Source organism: Manacus vitellinus, unplaced genomic scaffold (assembly GCF_001715985.3).
Source record: "Manacus vitellinus isolate BGI_N305 unplaced genomic scaffold, ASM171598v3 scaffold_34_pilon, whole genome shotgun sequence".
Lineage (NCBI taxonomy): Eukaryota > Metazoa > Chordata > Aves > Passeriformes > Pipridae > Manacus > Manacus vitellinus.
In genome coordinates this window covers 2,555,293-2,577,475 of record NW_021940488.1, presented here as the reverse complement: position 1 = coordinate 2,577,475, position 22,183 = coordinate 2,555,293, and the positions used below count along the sequence as shown (strand labels likewise).

The following is a 22,183-nucleotide window of genomic DNA, read 5'->3' as shown; positions in this document are numbered from 1 at the left end:
CCAACAGTCTTGTTTATGGACATACATTGATCTCTAATGCTTGAACTGAACAGCTTGTCAAAGTACAGCTCTTGCACTCAATTTGACCACAGGACACATGCAAAGTGACACAGTATGCTAAAAAATGCTGCAGGCATTGTAATTTGTTTTCTTAGAAAAGCTCAACTCTGGTGAAGCATGTGTCTTCCAGTGAGGTCATGCCTTTCCCCTAATTTTCAGTTGGGATGACTGGGGTACAAAAGCAGGTCAAGTGATTTGCCCAAGGTTACCCAGTGAGTCACTGGCTCTCAAGGGATCAGGACTCAGGAAGCTCCTGGCTCAACATTCCTCGGTCTAATCACCAGCCCATACCTTCTGCATTAGCCTCCCACTCTCTCCTTTGGTAAACAAAGATTGCATGTGGTAACTCTTTCAAAATAAAACCACTTATTTTCATATGTACTGTTTTTCTAACTTGTGTCAGTACATGACACCTTATTAAGAACTTCATATTGATATAACTTACAAATCCTCTTCAATTCATGGGAATTTTGCATAAAAATGGTGGACCTAAGCAATAACAATTAATAAAGGTTTTTTTTAATAAAATAGAAGTGATTTGAATTTCACAAGCTTACAAAAAAATTGCATAGAATATAAAACTGGCTATTCCTCTTTCTTCATCCTTGAACTTTCCTCCCAATTTTCTTTTCTTTGACTGCTATCAATCATTTATGAAAGAAAAAAGAATAAAAAATCACCAGCCCAGAGGCAGTTTTTAATATTTCTGGCTTAAAAGAGTTCTTCAGACTAAATGAAACAATAGTATGAAGTGCAGCTTCTTCTCAGGAGCAGACATAAAAACAAGCCACAATCAGACATTCATATACCAGCGCTGCAGACTTTACACAAAACAAACTTGGGCTGAAAAGGCTTGTTATAACAGACTTCTGTGGGAGATCAGAGATACATCACCCCATCAGACAGGCAATTTGCAAGCAAAATTCTGGCCAGGCAATGCAGTCAAGGCAATCAGAGACCACTACGTCCACATAGACCCAAATAATCATTAAAAACATGCGGTCTTGGAGGTCCACACTACCTCTACTGCATTAATTAATGGGGCATGTAGAAGATAAATACTAATTTCAGTGAAAAAGTGGGAGATGGTGACACCTATTTCACATCTGTTCAACTCAGAGTAACTCGCAAACAATATAATTCATTGCAGCTCATGCTAAATGAATGAACTCCAGGAGAGTACACAGTGCAAAAATGTAAAAATTGCATTGCCTGCTGCCTGCTTATTAGGTAATTCTGCCTTCCTTTCTGTATCAGAAGGACCTTGCCCACAAAAACTACATGATCATACAGGTAGGATCTACCTGCCAAGGAGGAAAGCAGTCCCTACTTTACCCTGCAACCGGGAAAACTGGGGGTCCAAGCTGAACACAGAACTTGTTCTAGGATCACAGAATCACTTAGGTTGGAAAAGACCCTTTAAGACCATTGAGTACAACTATAAACTTAACACTGCCAAGTCCACCGCTAAACCATGTCCTTGAAATATTTTTTGATAATGACTGTTCTGAAACATTAGACAAAATATGTTTTATTCTCAACTCCTCTGTGGTTGCAGAGATACTGATATTCCACTCTACATATCTGGCTTTAAGTTACGATGTTCAGGATCTATAGCAGCTTCTCAAAGCATGGCGTCTGTTTAGTCTAATTCTTCATGAGGTTACACGTACACAGAGATCAGCACAACTCCAGAAAACCTCTGGAAACTCAGGCAATATTAGTGCTCTGAGTCACTTCCTGAAGCCTCTGGTTGAGAATCTGGCCCTCCATCTCCTCACTGCTCTGTCAGGACCACCTCACAGGCATTATGAAGGCAGAGATCCCCAGTCCACTCAGACTTAAAAGCACATGGTAGATAAAAAAGAGCTCAGGCATATTTGGAATCTGAGGATTATATTTTTCCACAGGATATCAATTTATCCCTTCTACCTGTCCATATGAACTACCTCACCTTCACCAAATAAGGTCTGCTATAAGCACCACATCTGCTGCAGGTGGAAAAATTATATATTTTATATAATATTACAAGTTAATAAAAATATTGTTGGGTAAGCCAAGAATTTTTATTCAAAATTTTAACCAGCAACCTTTTATAGAGCTGATGTTTGCTTTTTGAAGCATCAGCTCAATTTTCTGCCCTATCAGCACCTCTTGTGAAGGCTTATCTTGGACTGCTCATCTTTTCTCTTAATCAAAGGGGAGATGTTCATGAAGGCTTAATTCAAGAGCTTTTGCAAGCAGAAGTTAATACAGAAGTTTGAAAAAGGTTCAAAGAGAAGGAATCAAACAATTGTCCTGATATATGTCATCAGAGAAGACTTGGATAAGTGTACTCCCTCTCCTTTTTTGTTGTTTTAAGAAAGCAAATCTGCCTAATTATGATTACCTGGATATTTGCCTAAACTTCATCTGTCATGAAGGAAACATAACACGAGAGTCAGACAGCCTTCACCGTTTTTTCATGTGGCTATGAGATTCTGTGCCCTTGGCAATGTATCCCCCTTGAAATGAAAGGCTACAAAAGATTTGTAGCTGTCAAATCTGAAGCTTGTCTTTATCTGCTTTATCTTGACAGCCTTGAAATCAAAGGGCTACATGTTCAGCAGTGGAAAAGAAAAGATTACTGTATTTAGTTACTTTTGAGTGTACACAAAATGAGCACATGTGGTAAAATATGAAATGGGAGCATTTTTTGACTGTTCTGTGGACATCAAAAGCAAGACTACCATGGAAGTATCATACACATTGTTTCCAGTTTAATTTTTTACTGAAGAAGGGTCAGAATCGTAGTTTGATATAAACCTTACGTAGGTTAGACATGGTCTTCTTTCCACAGGGGCCTGCAACTCAAACACAGGCTCAGTTGCTGAATAAATAGCTTCAAACCACTTGGAATTCACCATAATGGTATTCTGACATATTTCAGTGACCACCAGAGTAGAGATGCCAGGAGTGATACCTCACTTCTAAAATGGCTTCTTTACAGAAAATTATGTTCTCTAATAAAGGCCAAAGGTGCTTGTGACACTTTTGTCGTCAGTGGTGGCAGATGCTGAAAAAGATTTGGTATTAAACACGTTATTTAGTATTTGGAAGAAATTCTTCCCTGTGAGAGTGGTGAGGCACTGCAACAGGTTGCCCAGAGAAGCTGTGGCCACCCTACCCCTGGAAATGTTCAAGGTCAGGTTGGATCTGCCCAGCAACCTGGTCTAGTGAAAGGTCTCCCTGGAAAGGGGAGGTGTAACTAGATGGTCTTTGAGGCCCCTTCCAACCCAAACCATTCTATAATTCTGTGATTTTCTAGTTTTAGTTTCTGTGCAGTTCCTTGATTTTAAGCATTACACAGTACATCTGTGGAGGAAGTTGTGATAACTTCACATAACCACAGAAAATGAAGCTCCTCAGAGACCTTTTGAAAAGGCACCTTGTGCACGCCTCTGCCCTAGGGTAGGATCATTGTCCCCTCAGCCACAGCTGTTTTAGTCAGACAGCTCCTGTGAACCTCCAGTAATGGAGATTTCACTGCCTCCCCAAGCAATTAATTTCTGCCCTTAACTGTCCTGCTTAGATGATTTTGGCTAATGCTTAAAGTAAATCTCCCTTGCTGCAATTTAAGGCCATTACCCCTTCTGCTGTCCCAGATGGACACAAGAATAATTTATTACGCAAATTTTTGCAACAATTTTTTTAATATGTTTGAAGGCTGCTTTTATTCCCCCCTTTGGCCTTCCCTTCTCTAAAGTCACATGTAAAAGATAAAAGAAAACTAATGAACAAAAGTTTAATTAGTTCCACACAGCAATACTGAAGTTATATCCTAAAAATAAAATACTTGGAAAGAACATCAGTAAACCATATTACTCAGGACAGCGGGAGGAATAGCCTGCCAGACTGTTTGTGCAACAGAGGAATAGGAACACTGCAAAAGGTCAAATGGACATTATCATTCAGCAGAAAGGCAGCGCTTTCTCTGTATTGCCTCCTCTAAAATAATAAGTTTTTCAAGATTGATGAAAGGAACAAAGATACATATAATTTAAGCTATTAGACCCATGTAAGGCTCATTGAACTGAACTGGAGCTTTGCCTACTTGAAGACTGCAGGAAGGATGCTTTTGTATTTAAGGATTAGATCAAAACTCAAGAGACAACTTTAAACCTTGGCTTTCCTTGTGACTTCCTTTGCAATTTGGGGAAATGACCAACTGATAAAACAAGCAGTAGCTCCACTTATGTCCTCTTGAACTCTTCTCATTTTGCTTTTGTAGATGACAAACTGTTTAGGATGGTGGGCTGCCTGTAACAAAAAGCATGTCGAATTCCAGCATAAGAGGAGCCAGTCAGCAGAAACTTCTGGCTGTGACTGCACCTCAAAATACTACTCCAGGCTACAAACACGGATAATATCTCATCACAAAATATGTAAACTGTAACTTCAAACTAACTGACTGCATCTGTTGGTGATGTTGGATCACGTTTATCTTCAGGAGATGCAAAGGTTGGCTTATAATTCAACACTGTAAAAGCAACAAATCTCCAACCCCAAAGTCCAGGGTACTGAAGTGAGAATCTACTTATTATTGTTTCCTGATGGTTATTTTATAAGGGATATATGGAGAAGCAATATGCTAGTGCTGACCTATGAAAAACATAAAATAAATGTTGAGATCATGAGCAATAAAAAATAAGTTCTTCAATGCTTTTCTCTGTATGTCCCCATGAAGCAGAAAAGTGCACGAAGTAAGGAAACATCATTTTTTTACAGATAATAGGCTGATGACAACAAAGACTTGGAGAATGCCTACATACTGTGCCTAAGCTAGCTCAGATAGCTCTGCAAAGCCACGGAGGTGTAGCTGAAGGAGCTGCTAAAAGTAAAAAAAGGCATCCATATGCCACAGAGTGAACTGATGATTTCAGGCAAGAATCCAGAAGACTATTTTTGTGAAAACAAAGCTACTGCTGTCCAACCTGATAGAAGCATGTCCTTTGCTAAAAAAGAGCCATATATGGATTTACTATTAGTGGCTGGATGTCTTGACAGGCTATGATTTAAATATAACATTTACGGTACTAGTATTGCTTCTCTTTATTCTGAGGAGAAACTGGATTATCACATTCAAAGTTGCAAGATTTCCTTCTGGTTTTGCTGCATTACCCTAATTTTTTGCATTTGACATTGGAGACAAACTATTACTGATTTCCCTACATTCAAGTAGGACAAGATTCAGCTCCTACTTCATCAAACTTTATATACAGATCTCCACCTCTTATTGTCAGCTAATCAGCTGCACTAAGTATTTGATTGCATCTATGTCTTTGGTTGCATCTGTGCTCTCCTTTACAGACCTTTGGAGATTTTGCCTGTTACTGCCACTCATTCATACTATTCCCCTCAAAAACCACTGGTCAAAATCCATCTATATTATCTGAAAGAAATAAAATAAAACAAACATCTTACACACAATGTGGTAGACACCCCAGCAACAGAAGCAGCAGGCTTTACTCTGTATCAGGCTGCTTTCTGGCTTCCTATGCACGAATCCAACCTGAGCCCCCGGGCTGTGCATCGTCCTGTTTGGTTGAGCTGCAGTTCAATTGACTTTGGTCGCCTTCCAGAGAAAGAATGTGATCCTGAAAAATGCTCTTCAATCCTTCAGAGAGGAAATACGAGCATTTAGGTCCCCTTGGAAGTTAAAGTGAGGACACACAGCCATTCTGTGGATCTAGTCCACCTTAATGATGCTGCATCTGCTCCACATGCACACAGACATGGGTTACTTAAAAAACTGCAGAGAGTGACTCTGATTCACCTTGTGGCTCACTCTGATCTTCCTACTGACAGAAAGGAACACCTTAGAGCCCTTAGCATCCCTCTGACTTGCAGGGCATCACTTATGTCGCCATGTGAATTCTACCAAGTAACTAAGCCTGCTGTAAAATTAAAGCTACACCCTGCCCACAGGACAGGGGGAACTTTGAGATTTTTGGATTGTAGGAAGAAATCTAGTCTCCAACTAAAATAAAGCAAGGTTTTCCCCAAAGTGTTTAACTAAAGTGTATCCATGCCACACTTTTATTTTTCATCCTTTTCTGACCTTTGATTTAAGTACTCAAGCAATTTTAGCTGTGTCTTTTTCTCAACTTCTCCCACTTCAGGACACACACACAAAGATCATTCTGTGACCTGACACTCCTCCTTTCTTAAAAACTTCTGGTGAAGAGAAAAAAAAGAAAGGATGTTATTTTAAACAGCCTCAAACTAAAGGTTTTAAGTCCATTAGGGTAGTTATTCATTAATTTTAATTCCTGCCTCTTTTACATTGAAAATATTTTTACAGATTCCTGTAAATACCTAGGTATGAAAATGGTTCTTTTTCAAAAATGTTCTTCTAGATGACTAAAAATAATTCACTTTCGTTTATATTTTCTTTGTGCGGAATTCAAGGTAACAATACGTATGTTTACTGCTCATCCCTATCTTTATTGACCTATATTCCTTCATTTTTAATCTGCCTAAACATGTATTTATTGCTGATAGAGTGGTAGTTGAGACACATTACTCACCTCTTCACATACCAGATACACTGGCATCACAAGCAGGTTCCTCAGCCAACCTCACCAATGCCCACTAACCCTCATCCTTCTGGATGCAAGGAGATACAAGCAGTCCCTCCCAGCAGGCTGGCCTTTGACTGACAGGCTAAGTTTGCAATCTATTTGTCCCCGGTCTAGACCAGGTTCGTGATGGGTCGTTGGCTTCACAGTATCCGCGTTTGGAGCCTCTGAACACATACAGCATGAACCTGTATTTGACGTGTTGCTCTAGCTACCTCCAAATGCTCTGAATTACTGATTTCAGAGGGTTTTTTCTTTTATAATTACATTATTGTTTATTAAAATAAAACTTCTGTTTGGGGGACTCGTCCTGCCACAATACTTTATGTTTTCATGCAACGCGTGATCCCCTCTCCAACCACTACTGATTTAACTGCTTTGTAGCTCCATAGGAGCAGTAGGTTTAGGTTCACTCATCACTGAAGAGTCAGGTCACTGACACACCAGCTGCTTTTACACAGTTGGTGACCTCTGTTTGCGGAGCCCGAGGTATATGTAAGGCATGCAACTCTTGGGCTCTACCTGCTAGCTACTTGAAAACTGAACTACTGCAGTGATACTCCCAAAGCAAACTTTACTTTGGTTTGGCATGAGGTACAAGGCAATTCAGCAATTGGCTCTCTCTGAAAGTTCTCCTTTCCTTGTTATTTCCTTCCAAGAATGTTGGGGAAAAAAAAAAAAGAACCTTCTCCACTTTTAAGTTGCTGTTTGCTCACCGAAGTGAATAGCCCTTATAGCAAATGTGAACACAGTTCAAAAAACATCAGTAAATTAAACATAATCAAGATAGCAGCAGTCTCTCTGAAGGAATATATCATGACAGACGTAATATTCCAGAACATAAACTTTCTTCTGTCACTAATTCTATCCTAAATCCTTCTGAAGGCTACATGTAAGGCTTCTAATTTAATTGCTGCGCACTGCAGTGGAAACTGAAACAAAGTTAAACAGATTTTTGACCAAACCTTTATCACCTAAATACTATTGCACTTATTACAGCATTCATATTAGTACCATATTTCACCATAAAGGTGGAATTTCCATAAAATTAGAAAAATATTAGAATTATAAGGCTTTTTTTCCACAAAAGTCTTTCTCTGCAGGTAATGCAGTGTCCCAGGAAAAAAAGCTTTGTAACAGCAGAGTATGCAAATAGTTCAAAAATGTCAGTTATTTTCCACTCTGTATGTACCAAAAGGATGCAAATTACAGTAGATGGGCCAAATGCTTTCTCAGGAGGGACATGTATTGACATCTTTGGACAGTAACAGTAGCAGCAGCCTTTAAATTTTCACTTCAACTACTGCTTAGAAACGACACTGTCAGAAAGGAAACACCTACTGTGCGCCTTCACTTGCCTTCTGATCCCTTATTAGTTAACCCTGAAGTGCATATGTATACAGCCTTAATCCCCAAGTGAGTATCTGGACCAGGGGAAATCTGGAATTAATTGCGAAGTATTTTGGTTACTAATGCAGCTGTTACAAGTGTTTGATTTGGCAAGGGAACAGAAAAGGCACTGCATACCAATTTCGTGAGCCACTGTAAAAGCTGCGTGGAGGCCGTCATCTTCAATCACCGCACAGCTGCGCTCAGGAGAGCATATGGTCCCAACGTCTGCCATTCCCAGAGTATCACATGAATGATGCCCACATAAATCCTGCCCAGGAAAGGGGAGAAAAAAAAAAAAAAAAAGGCATTAAAATAAATTTTTACACCCATAGGTAACAGCCGGATAGGGGCACCAGCCCTTTGCAAAGAGCAGAACCTGGGTAAAAACATCAATGTAAGCGTCTATCTAAAGGAATCAACGCAGTTTAAAAGAATGATGAGCCAATCCCACCCCTGGTAAAATCAGTGGGAGGATTTTCATTGACTTTAACAGGATTTGGATATGTTGTGTAAATAATTACTATTTCTTTTTCTGCTCAAAATTGCACTGAGGTAGGTACTCAAAATATGCTGTAGAAACATTTCTTCATTGGCAATAAAAACGGAATATCCTCTTTATTTACAGAAGGTAAACAAAGGCACAGAAAGAACACTTCAGATTCCTGATCAGTTCTTGAACCAGAGATCACCCTTCTTCTCCAAAGGCAGGTCTCATACTTGCACTTAAATGAGATTGTTATATGTGAAATCTCATTCCACATCTGTCAGGTAACACAATGATTAACAGTGTATTACCCAATATACCAAGTATTTAAGCAATTCTCAGAGGTTGCTTACAGAGTCAGTGATGTGATAGAGACCAAAATGCCTTCACTCTCAGCCTTACTAGTGCACCAACTCAACCATGTCTCCTACATGCAGATATGGGGTGTCTCCAAAAACCATGCAGGCAGCATTAGGTTTATTCTTCCATTCAGGATGGTGATAATGGTAATGATAATAATGGAAGGAACTTTGGTCAGACGTTGTGTTTTAATCATCAGCAGTAACTTTTCTGTGCTTCTGTTGAAGCAGAGGGAAAAATAATAGTCTGAATATACGTACATAATGCTTTTTTGGGTGAGAAGGAAAAGTAGGTATCATGCTATTTAGAACACTTCAACATTTCATTGTGGTTGAATGAAATTGTAATTTTCAAGGCATTATAGTATTATCAAAGGTTATTATCAAAATGATCAAAGAGTGCCTTTTTTTCACCTTCATTTTTAAGACTCTGCTTTCCTTCACATCTCTTTTTATAAGGACTTCCTTTGATGAAGCCTTTCATAATTTATCCATCTGAATAATAGACACCTTGTATGAGGTTTGAATTGTATGAACAATGTTCACTGACTAGACAGGTTAGGCAAACTTGAAAATGCACAGGATTCAAACCCACTGAAGTAAAAGAAAAACATACCAAGTTCACAGATATTGTGACAGAGCATCTCTTTAAAAAAAAAATAAAAACAAAACCAAACAAAATTGTTTTTTTTTTCCTCCAAGAGGAAACAAAGAAATTTTTCAAGCTAAAAATACACAGCAATATTACACATATGGAGGAAGAATTTCAGGCTCAGTTCTGGCTTCCAGGTGTCTGGGAACTCTTTTCAGTAAGTGCATTCTTGGTGCTACTTAATAGCAAGATTTAAATTCTGCAGTACCAATGAACAAAACAGCCTGACAAAAAGAGAAGGGATACAGTTCAAAAGTATTTCAATTTCCAAATTACAAGTGTAATCCATGGTTTAAGAAAAATTTCCATTCTGCAGCAATGCAGATAATATGCAGTCAATTTTCTCTCCAACACCCCAGGCTCCCCTCCTCGGAATCCAATCAGCTCCCCAGACTTTGCCTCTGGCTCCGCATGGGTTATGGGAAGGTATGGGATGCCCATTTTTAAGTACTTTAAAAGAAATTCAAAATGTTTTCGCTTGCATTTAGGGAAATAAACTTTGTATCATTTTCAGCAGCTCTCGACTAGTGTTGGATCAGGCTCCAAGTGAGATCATGTTATTATAATGTCAAATATCTGGGCATATTCAAGAAAAAAGACACAATCCTTAAACTCCTGTATCTTTTGCTTGGGTTCATATCCATTTAGCCCTTTATGTATCACTTCTGAATCTGGCCCTTTTGGTCTAAGGGTACATTTTAGATAAAGTAAACTCCATGTAGATGTAACTGTAAGTGGTTTACCTACAGGAGCACGTGTAACAAAACTCAGAAAAAATGCATGTGCATAGTACCAATAAATATACCTTTCCATGGGGATATAATCCTTCTAAATAAATGAGTGTAAGCCATATAGGAAGTAAGACACTTTTATACTACTGCCATGCAGTGCTAAAGGCTGGGGGAAGAGTGGCTGGAAAGTGGCCCTCCTGGAAAAGGACCTGGGAGTGCTGGTTGACCGTGGCTGAACAAGAGCCAGTGTGTGCCCAAGTGGCCAAGAAGGCCAGTGGCATCCTGGCCTGTATCAGAAATAGTGGGACCAGAAGGACTAGGAAAGTGATTCTTCCCCTGCACTCAGCACTGGTGCAGCCACACCTCGAGTGCTGTGTCCAGTTCTGGGCTCCTCACTACAGAAAAGACATTCAGGGGCTGGAGAGTGCCCAGAGAAGGACAACAGAGCTGGGGAAGGGTCTGGAGCACAAGTCTGATGAGGAGCAGCTGAGGGACCTAAGGTTTATCCACAAGAAAAGGAGTTCCAGGAGAGACCTTATGACTCTCTACAACTACCTGACAGGAGGTTATAGCCACGTGGAGGTCGGGCTCTTCTCCCAGGCAACCAGTGACAGGACAAGAGAAAAGAGCCTCCAGCTGCACCAGGGAGGGTTCAAGCTGGACATCAGGAAGTAATTCTTCACAGAAAGAGTCATTAGATATTGGAAGGGGCTGCCTAGAAAGGTGGTGGAGTCACCATCCCTGGAGGTGTTTAAGGAAAGAGTAGAGGTGGCGCTCAGTGCTCTGGTTTCACACACAGTAGTGTTTGGTCAGTGGTTGGACCTGATGATCTCGGAGGTCTTTTCCAACCTAATTGATTCTGTGATTCTGTGATAGTGCAATTTGACCTGAATCCACACAAGTCTGAAATTCTGAAACTGAAATTCTTACACAAATACCAAAAAGCACATAAATGAGACACAAAGCAGCTCACTGTAGGAGGTCTAGGCTACTCTCAGGTTGACAGTGCCAATGACAGTATAAAATGCATTAATTCAGGCTTTGTCTCTGCATGCAGATTTTATGTCATCTGGTCTTTTGTTGTGTTTGGGTGTCATTATTACGTAGATACTTACATCAATACCGCTGCCAATGTGGGCACAATTGTATCAGCACACAGATGTCTTATGCCAGTGCATGATTTACTTCCATTTGCATACAAGAAGCAGCTATGCCAATGATATGGCTGGGAATTTATACCAGCAGACACAACCAGACCTCACAATGATTCACCGGATTTGATGACACAAGTATAATTAAAAGAATATAATCTTGTAAGCAGGCAATCTCATAAACTTCCTTAGAGTTATTTCTGATGGGACGTGGGGAACATGGAAAATTACGACAGGGATGTTAAACATAAGCAGCCCTTCTGACTCGTGGCTGGTTAGTAATCTCACCCTCAACATTTCAAAAGCTATGCACAGGATTGCATTACCATCTTCCTTAGACATTAGGGCTGTATTAGTTAGAGGCTGGCCCTAGGAAATCCCACAGCAGGAAATAAATGGTAAAATTACCTAGGTCCTCCAATTCCCCACAGACAGCTGGGAAACAGCTGTCCTCAGATGGTGTGGGATCAACAATTCCCATAAAGGAGAAGAGAGGAGAGTGACTGCACTGGGGTCAGGAAGTGGTGGACAGTGATGCATTAAAGCTCTGCTACCTCCAACCAGCCCTGTTTCCACATCCACACTGCTGCCCCGGCACTTGGAGCAAGGACCTGGGGGGGAGTCCTGCAGCCACCTACCAAATCCCATCTGAGAAGTGGCAGAGGTGGCCTGTAAAGGATTTTGGAAACAGGGACAGGAAATATTTTCTGGCATCAGTATGAAGGTGTTTCTGGGATGTCTATGGGTTGGCCATCTGCTGCTAGAGCAGGGCATGCAATGGCTATGCTTTGAACAGAGAGCATGTGTTGAGCCTCCTGGTTTTCCTTGCCAACTTCAGTCCTCAGTGACTGCCTGAGGATGCTTTTTTCTCAGCTAATGCTGACATTGTCAAGAATCATTTAGGCAGATTACTAAAGGCTCAGATCCCTTATGTTGTCAACTCATTGTCTCATTTATTCTTTACTTCTCTTGCCTCTGCATGATTTGAACTTTAATATATTTCTATTCATAACATCACATAGTATATACTATAAACAAAACTGTAGCCTATCAAGTGGCATTTCTGAGGCAAATATTCTGAAAGGTTTGCTATTGGGTTAACTCAGTGATACTAGTTTCCCAACAGTATGACTTCAAGTGATATTATTGAAAATCATGCCTGTTTACACTTCCACTGATTTAAATCTTGATGGCAAAATTTCTCTTGACTTAAACCTCCTATAGCTGCACTGGCTATTGACTACTTGTTACCACCATCAACAGTTATATTTTTTTTTATTTTCCTGGGCAGTCTTGGAAAGCAGTCTACAACTTTTAAGAAGTAACTTTTCTGGGAGTACGGTAAAAAGTTTTATTCCCTTGAAAATATTTTAATTTTTTTGCTAAAAACATGCCCCAATTTAATGATGCAAACTAAAAAACCTGTAAGGGTCACCTCAACTTTTCATACTCCAGCTAAAGCACTAGGAAAAAGGGGACTTGGAATACTTAAATTTCCAGTGATTATTTCACTCTGGTGTTTGGCTTCTATTAGAAAGTTAATCAGTTACTCAGATCTGTATACTCAAATGCCTTGAAACAGTGGCAGAAGCTTCAAAGAATGAGTGTTTCTTGATATTTCTAAAGAAGGAATGCAGTTTGGCCCTTGATCTGCATTACAGCAGTTTCAAAACAAGAATGACTAGGAAATGCATTTGCTACGGAGGAGGCAAGAGATGGTAAGACTTAAGCTTTGGCAAAGAAACGACTTAGGAAAACTAAGCTGTACATCATAAAACTAGTAGTTAATTAGACAGCTTATTAGAGGCAAAGATTTCTTGGCATTCTAAATACATCAAGAGCAGCTGGCTGTCTGCCATGTATACATGGCATTGTGGTGAAAGAAGATAACTGTCACTGCATCCTGCTGGAGCAGTGAATTTATTTTACCTGAAATTTGTTCAGTAGGCTAATAAAAAAGCCAAACAAAAACTGTTTAGTGAAAGCTGGTATTAGATCAGAGCCCGCTGACCAGATCCAAATCAGGAGGTAAACACCAACATGGACAATTTGATGGAATGTACAGGGAGAAGAATATGTCCTTTGGTCTTTTGAGTTATCTACCCTTCCTAGGGCTTGCAGTTTGTGACCTTATGGGCCCCGAAGTGCCACAGTTTCACAGTCCTAAGCAGCTTAGCACTTCACTTATACTAAAGCTTGATTGGTTTTGAGATGCTTAATGTTTTTCTACCTTTACTCCTGATGGAAGTCAAGCCTACAGATAGATGTTCTCAGATCAGATGTATGAGAAACCCACAGAATGAGGCTTTCTATGAGGCAAAGAAGGCACTTCACCTTCTCGTAAAGCTTTTACATCTCTGTGTGTTTGTTCACTTGCTCTTCTGGGTATTTTACAATGGCTCATCAACTAAAGCCTTTGCCCAGTAAGAACATGATCCAGCTTCAAATTCCTTTAGGGATGAGGCCAATTAGAAGCATGTTTCTTAGGAGAGCACCATATGGTCTATGCTAGACTGTGGCCTGCAGGGAAGGTCTGCACGTGCCCATGCACACAGGGAGTTGTGGCTCTTCCTGTAGCAGCCGATGTGCCAAAGGCTTCCCTGACCCAGGCTGCTCTTAGTGCTTACAGTGCTTGGTGAAGAGACCGAGTTTTGGTCCCTTTCTCAGCTTGCTTCTCTATTTTACACTGAACAGTCCTGTGGTAAATTACAGAAACAGTCCTCTCTCCGTGCTTTAGGAACCCAGACCACCTTGCTCTAAGCGGTGCACTCCAGTCAGCGGCTTCAGGTCACGATTCCTCTCGTTCTCACCATATGAATTACTCACTAAACAGTGACATAGCTTTGGTCAGAGGGGTGGAAAGTTTCCTTAACACCTGGAACAGCTTACAACCTACTGGTTAAGGACCTCTCCAGGGAGGTGGGCGATACAGACCTAAAATCCCTCAAGCAGAGGAAGGAATTAAGTATGACTTTCCGACTTCCTGCAGCAGCATTCCCACCGCAGCCCTGTAAAGGGAGGGTGGGGTGAGGCGGCATTCGGAACACACACATCCACCCTCCCATGTGCCCCTCTGCAAAGCGGGCGAACGTTTATTAATGTCACAGCAACGCGGAACGGCACACGTGGAGGGAGGTGAGGTTCACCCAAACAGAAAGGATCACGGGTATCGCCCAAGGAGGGCATGACATCTGCAAGGCAAAAGGAGCATAAGACTGGAGCTGACAGTCTGCAAAAGGTATACTGTAAATAAGGGCTAAGGGGCGAACAAAGTAGTTAGAGCATGGTCTATTTTACCCTCAGCCAATACTATGACACTTAAAAGAAAGGCTTTGCAAGCCAAAATAGTGGGACGCTGTCCTGGAGGAAGAATGCTGTGAAAAATCTTCTTTGAGACACTGGTGGGTCTCTCTCATGGGGATGTCTAGGTTAGAGCACCAGGGAGAGGGCCTGGACATGACTATGAAGAGAGGAAGGACGCCCTCAGACTCACTGGGTTACTGCTTTGTCCTTCTCCCCAGCCACATTTTGAGAGGATGGTCGAGGCCTGGTTACCTTTTGAGGAAAACCAGAATGGTGATGCCTGCCATACCTACCACAACAAAAATCACATATTTTTATCCAGTAGTTGAGCTTAAAAACTGAGATTGTCTGCCTTTTGGGTTCATTTGATAAACACAGGCCTGAGGTCTGGGCATTTGAATCTCAAATGGACAGAGGTGTCTTTCTGAATTTTAAGTAAGAAAATCCAACGTATGTGTGACACCTTTTTTGGCTCAGTTTAACACATGCATGCTACACTTGCTGCTTCAGAAATTACCTCCTCACCAGTCTGGATATTTAGGCATGTTCTTATTCTTCCCCTGTATGGTACAGGGACTCTGTGCACTCATCGTGTGAGGACACTGAAGCAAAGTATTAGAAATAGAGTTTAAATTGGATTAAGCTTTTATGTTATGAAGGGACAGATTAACAAAATGTTTTTTTCCCTAGAACATTGAAAGAAAACACAGTAGTATTACCAAAGGTGATTTAAAAATATTGACAAATTGGATATAAAGCATTTGGACTCTGCATGGGGAGGAGAAGTTTCAGTTATGAAACTGGTGACTAGTGAACAAGGAAAGGTGTGTGATTTAACCTGCCTAACCCATAGTTCCTTTGTGGAGAAACTGTACACCATCTCTCTAGATCAGTGTGAATCATACTGCATCTCCTCTACAAGTTATGTCCCACTTTATTTTCCCCAGGGACGTTATTTAAATGTATTAGATTTGCAACAAAATTGGTGAAAATATTATGAAACTGGTAGAAACATCATACTATAATTTCTTTAGAGTAATAATAATAAACAATGAAATATATTCTATTGACCATTGGTACAGTGACTTGTTTTACTGCCACAGCATAATAACTGTGGGAAGATGATAACAGAGAAAAGAAAAAAAAAAAAAGGAAGAAAGAATTAGAGCCAAAGAAAGCATGTGCTCCATGCAAGGAAATTATCATCTACAGAGCTGAGATAATATAAAGCTTCGTGTTAAATTTCAACAGTACTGTCAGATGGACAGTTAAACTAAATCACAGCCACAAGACCCATATAATCACTGTGTAGAAAAAGTAAGGACAGCAGCCTTTAGCTCTAGCATGAACTTTTTTGTTAGAGCCACAGTTGATGGTACTATCACGGGTGACACTAACAAGCACTTAGGAAAGTATTTTTTATTGCTCCTGTCTGTATCTCCTGTGAGAAATACCTGTTTTAACCTCCATATGATTCAGAATTGGAGGAAAAGGAAGAGAGCTGGATTTTGTCCAAACACATTCAATTGTTCACTTGAAATTTAACTAAGGGTCACTAATGAAATAGATTGGATGAATTCTAAAGGATAATTGCAGAGCAGGCTAGACTTCAGAAAAGGTACAGTGTGAGTTCAACTGCAGTTTGCAAGTCATGTCTAATATGTTCTTCTACTGTGACAAATAATCTGGCAAGTGTTTTGTTGCACCCATAAAAATCTGAAGATAACCTACTTCCAGCTTCTGAGAACTGTTCACAATAAAAAGAGGTTGTAAGAGTCTGAACTCTAAATTTACTGTTGACTTCATTGCCATTGAGAGCAAGCGAGCTCATCTGCAGGGAAAGAGGGCTTTATAAACTTTTCCTCCTTCCCACCACACAGTCAGTTCCCTACCTGCTACATGGGGGGTAGGACTCACCTGGCCACCAGCTGATCAAATCCTTGCACCACAATATTCCACGGAGGACGCTCTAAGCAAGCATGCAGCCCAAAAATTTACAGCTGTTGTCAAGGACTCAACCACAAAGTAGTCGAACAGCAGGGAACCCATGTACTCTCTGAAGTCCTTATGGCCAGGCTGCCTTAATGAGAGCTCTCATGGGATTTAGAAATATTAGAAAATGATCCCTTTTTGTAACTGCCAAGTCAGACCTCTGTCATGTTTGATACTGGCCATCATGGCCCCAAATGAGAGATTGAGATCCCTGGGAAAATACACTTTTCCTCATCAGATTTTGGGAATTTACATAATCACTGTGGAACCCAACTAAATTTCTGCAATATTTAGTGATAGATAACTTCTGTGACCACTGAAGGTTTTCACAATCTCCTACACAGTTGATAACAATGGTCAGACATGTTCCTTGCAGTTACAGAGTAAACACAGGACCCACTGCAGCTAATGGACAGGTAAATGGCCCTTGCCATCATTTGATAAGCAATACAGAGTTTTAAAATATCTTTAACGTGTTGCCTGTATCACCCAAAACTGAACTCATGTTCGTATTTATTTACTATTTACTACGGTCTGCAGCATAATTGCTTTAAAGCCTTTATCAAATTAAACACAGATTACGACTGAAAGTGGCTATTTTAACTCAGAATCAGTAAATTTCCTTCTAAAAATCTTTTTTTATGGGAAGTACTTCCTAGTATGAATAATGATGATGACAATAATTTGAACTGCCAGTACTAATTTTATAATAAGAGAGAGTTGCCAGCACACCCTTAGTCTATCAATGGTTACTAATTTATCTTTAAAGAAGTAAAGACAACCAAAGAAGAGGAAGCAACAGTGCTGAATTCTGTCAGGATTCTTCCTTTCTAAGGAACTCCAATAAAGCTACTATCTTTTCAGACAGCCTCTTTTGGTGTAAAAATAGCATGCAAGTAAATGTCACTCCGGGACGAAGATAATTATTATATTAGAGACTTGTATGACAACAGACATGCATAATGTAGATTTTGTCTACACATAAACAGTTACATACAGTTGAGGAGATGCATTCAGCTGACAAATGATTTGCAAATATTATTCTGTTGACGGAGAGACACAAAGTTCAAGGTGGCCTCGGTTAGTAAACAAAGACGGAAAATGTACCTCACACACTTACTCCATGCCTAAAAAACAAGCCATTTAGAAAAAGGCGTCTGGATGTTCAAGAATCAGCATGACAGTGTTCAGAGCCCATCAAAACACGCGGCCATGGCTTGGCGTCTTGTAGCTAGGCAACGTACTTCATACATTCAAAACATAGTTGTAAAAGTGCAATTCTCCTGCCAATTGCTGCCACTCTCACTGAAAAGCCAAACTGGAAAAATATCTCTTTAGTTCAAAGTGGGGCTGTTTTGTCCAGGAAACATCTTTACTGCTTTTTCATCCTTTAACCCTTTTTGTGTTTACATTCCAAGAGGAGCAAACAGATTCATGTTGACATTTCAAGTGTAAGCATATAAGAATCGTGTGGACTCACACATACTCCCTGCAAAGAACATCATGAACACATGTAGCGAGAAACTCTGGTCTTGTTCTTATTGAGTAAAATACTGAAATACAATGCCAAACGATGTGCTGCCACGCCAAACAATGTGCATGTGCACAGAGCTAACCATTAAAGCAGATTAACTTATCCTGAACTGCATCGAGGAGATAATCCTATAGTTAAAGCTGTTAAAATGTAAACTAAGGAAATGGAAGCCTGTGCTTTTTTCTCAGAAAGTATTTACATCCCTAAGTAACAATGCAAGCAATATTTGCACCTTAAGAGCAGAAGAAGACCACAGGAACTGTGATGTTTTGTTTAGTTTAGGTACTACTTACATCCAAAAGAAGTAACTCTACACATGGAAGATGCATTGCTCAGGAGTCTTTGAAAGTGGGTTACTGATTAGCAGCACACTCTTACTCTGGCAGGAGGGCATCCATGCAAAGAATTACAGATAAGCATCTGTAAAGCAAGTGCACTTTAAATTCACATCCTATCTCAATCCAAATTAACTTAATAATTGATGTTAAGGTTCACAGTCTGCCACCCTAAGAGTTTCTGAATTGTCATAAATCCCAGGGAAATAAATGGGAATACTGGCAGAGAGAAACACTCTTCAGTGAGAAGTGATGGATTCTGGCCCAGGTGTAATTAATAAATCATTAGAAAGGATCGTTATAGCAAAAAGCAAGAGCATTCTGACCCAGACTTTTATTCAGATTATAATGATAAAAAAATGAAAGTTTGCAAATTGGACTGATGGGTCTTAAACTGCTAAAAAAGGCTCCTGTTGCACAAGTGATGCCTGACTGACACAGAACCTAATGTTTCAACTATTTACAGCTATAAAAGCAAGCCAGGCACTTTTTTTCCCCCTTCTGGAGCAACTCCTTCCACAAACCATCCAAAGCATCCTTTTTGGCAGGCTCCTATGATGTAGAAAAGCAGGAGAACTCAAATGAACGGAAAGTCATGCAGTTATTTTTTTCATACTTGGGGAAGGGAAAAAAAGAAAACACCAAACCCAAACCGCTGAAGGGATATTCTTACAGAAGAACTTCATTGCATAAACTCAGCCACATGTCTACTAGAGCAATGTCCCTTAACGACCTCTGGCAACGCAATTAATCAACAACCAAGCGTGGAGCATGGCTCTGCATGGGTAATACCAGCTAGATCCAACCCACAGTTATCAGGACACCCATTTTTCACTTGGGGGGGAAGAAAAGGACTGCATCCCCTCACCAGCAGCCCAACTCAACCAACTTTTGCAGCTCTGTTTACCTGTGGTTTGCATTTACGTCCTACACTTGAACCACAAGTGCTGCTGGCTTCCAGTGTGGTCAAGCTATTCTTGCTGGAAATAGCATCTCAATGCACTCAACAAGGAAGTCGTCTGTACTCTTAAGGTGTTCTCCACCATTTTCACTAGCAGGTTTGTTTGGGGACTAATTTAGTCTAGGAAGTGCTATCAACCCTTTGTGCTTGGACTACAACTGCAGAGAGAGAGGAGCTGCGTGTTAAACATCTCACTGGGAAAGATGGAACCATGTCATGTCTTAAGCAGAGATAAGTTGGGCGGCCTCAGCTGAGTCCCCCCGATCAGGCAAATCACCCCCTCTCCACCCTGGCAGGAGTCCCAACACTGCACTGGCACGAAAATGTGTACCCGCAGTGGGGGTGACTGCGCAGGAGAGGGGAGCGGGCACACACTGGTTGGGTTCTCAACCCCTCTTCCATCCCTGTCGGCTGTCCCTGAGATGCAGCGCAACCCGACGGGAGAGCCGAATCCCTGGGCGGGGAGGCAACCACGGGGTAAAGCAGAGCTGGAGGCTGGAGGCCCGCCAGGCTCGCCACGCTGCAGCCCGGCCACCCACGGCCCGAGGAACAGCACGCCTCTGCCGGCCAGGGCGATGCCTACCTCGCGGGTGAAGAGGATGGCGGCATCGTAGTGCTCGTCGTGGTCGTCGTCGAGGCGGTTGTGCTGGTGCTGCCACTTGCAGAAGTTCTTGAGAGTGGTGGCGGCGTTCCTGTTGACCTCCAGCCCCTTCTCCTTCTCGCCCAGGGCCACCACCTTCACCACGGCCAGCCGGACGTGGTTCTCCAGGCTGGCGTGGGCGTAGAGCCGGGAGGCGATGGAGGCCAAGGTGAGCAGGTAGTGTTTTTTTTTTTTTATTCTGCAGCCCCTTCCCGTACTTGCCGCCTGTGAGGCGTCGGCCACACAGCAGCAGCTTCCACCTGCGGCCGGGAGACGGACGACGGCCGCGCCGCCCGGCCGCCCGTCCCCCGCCGCCGCCCGCGGCGGGGTCGCGGTACTCGACAGCTGTGCGGGCGGGCACGGTTCCTCGCAAGCTGAAGCGCTCCCTGCGGAAGAGGTGCGGGTTGGGCGGGCCCCACCCGTAGATCCGCGTCCCGGCGCCTCCGCGCCGGCCGCGCCGGCCGGACGCGTGTAGCGGGAGCGCCCCACGGCCGAAGAAAGCCGTCGAGGCCGCCGCAGAGGTGAAGACGGCGGAGGGAGCGCGGGCTGCGTCCACCGTGCCGCGGTAGTGCGAGCGCGCCCGTCGCGCTCTTCAGGTCGACAGGACCGCGCTGTCCCCCGGCGTAAGACACATACCCCGCCTTGCCGCCCCCCGGTAGGTCGGGTCGAGGCCCGCACACCCGCTGGCCCCGCGGGGGCCCGGGGCGGGGGGCCGGGGGCGGGGCGCGGCGGCGCTCCCGGGTTCGTCAGGTGCGCGGCGGAGGCCAGAAGCGGCGGTGCGGCTGGGCCCCAGCAGCAGCCGACAGCTAGCCTCAGGAGCATCCTGCCGCCGTCCAGAGCGGCGGCGGTAAGGAATTAGGAGGAGTAATAATAAAACAGGAGTCGGGGACGGCGGTGGAAAGAGCCGGCCCGGCGGAGTGCGGCAGCGTAGTTAAGGGACGGGAAGAAGAAGGGGGAAGATGGGGGGGAAGGGGAAAAAAAAAAAAAGAAAAAAATAAAAGGAAAAAGAAAGTTCTCCCTCCCAAACTCGAGTCAAGTGTGAGTGGGAGAGAAAAAAATGTCAACAAAAGCCGCTCGCGTGTGAACTTTGTGTTTCTCAGCAGGGAAGAGCCGGGAGCACATGGAAGGAGAGAGAGAGGCAAAAAATCCCAAATCGCTGCTGCTGCTGCCGGGGAGTCAAAGTGGGGAGAGAGGAAAAGGAGGAGAGGAGGCTCGGAACCGGCAAGTAGAGAAGTTTGAGCACTTCCCACTCCTCTTCCACTTCTCTGCTGTAGTCACCGGATCATCACCAGCAGCAGCAGGGGCAGGGGCCAGGTCTGCTGCGACTCGGCACTTTCTCGGGCTCCGGTGGGGTCCCTTTCCTTCTTTTGCCCCCTTTTGTTTTGAAGAGGAGAAAGGGAGACAAGAAATTCAGGCACCAAAAACCGCCTCGATCGTCTCCGGCGAGATGGTTAAAAAGAAAAAAAAAAAAAAAAGTACCCAAGAAGCGGAAAACGTCCTGGATTTCTGTAAAAGCGCCCTCCCTGTATCTTTTCTGTTGTTGTTGTTATCCCCAGTCTGTCGATGTGAACAAGAGGAGAAGGGAGAGAAATGTGAAGATGAGAGGAGGTGGAACAATGAATTTATAGCGGAATGCCATCCTGCAATGGCAATTTCAACAATTCGTCACTGCAGGCTGCCTCTTAAAGGGAGAGCTTCAAAACCACCACTCCCACACTTCCTTCTCATTTAATCAGACAGAAGGAGAAACTTGAGGGGAGGCGGAAAGGGGGGGGGGCGGCTGCGGGGGGAGGAGAAAAGGAGGGATAGTGAAAGGGAGAGAGGGAAGCAGAAGAGGGGAAGAGCCGGAGGAAGCCGGGGAGGGGAGAGAGACTGGGAGAAAAAACTGTGTGTGAAAACCGCGAGGTTTTCCCCGAAACGCTTGAAGCCCCAGAGTCACCCGGGGTTTGAGCTGTCACCGCTGGCCGGG

General features: G+C 42.7%; 1 protein-coding gene across 1 annotated transcript in view; it reads right to left on the bottom strand.

Moving 5' to 3' along the window:
* ADAMTS5 (ADAM metallopeptidase with thrombospondin type 1 motif 5) overlaps positions 1–21,036 on the bottom strand; it is a 47,163-nt gene extending 26,127 nt beyond the window's left edge. The window contains 6 exon segments of the mRNA XM_029961432.1: positions 8,208–8,340; positions 20,158–20,412; positions 20,414–20,655; positions 20,658–20,706; positions 20,709–20,897; positions 21,019–21,036. Coding sequence (XP_029817292.1) covers positions 8,208–8,340; positions 20,158–20,412; positions 20,414–20,655; positions 20,658–20,706; positions 20,709–20,897; positions 21,019–21,036 — 886 coding nt within the window.
* Positions 21,037–22,183: the final 1,147 nt, after the last annotated feature.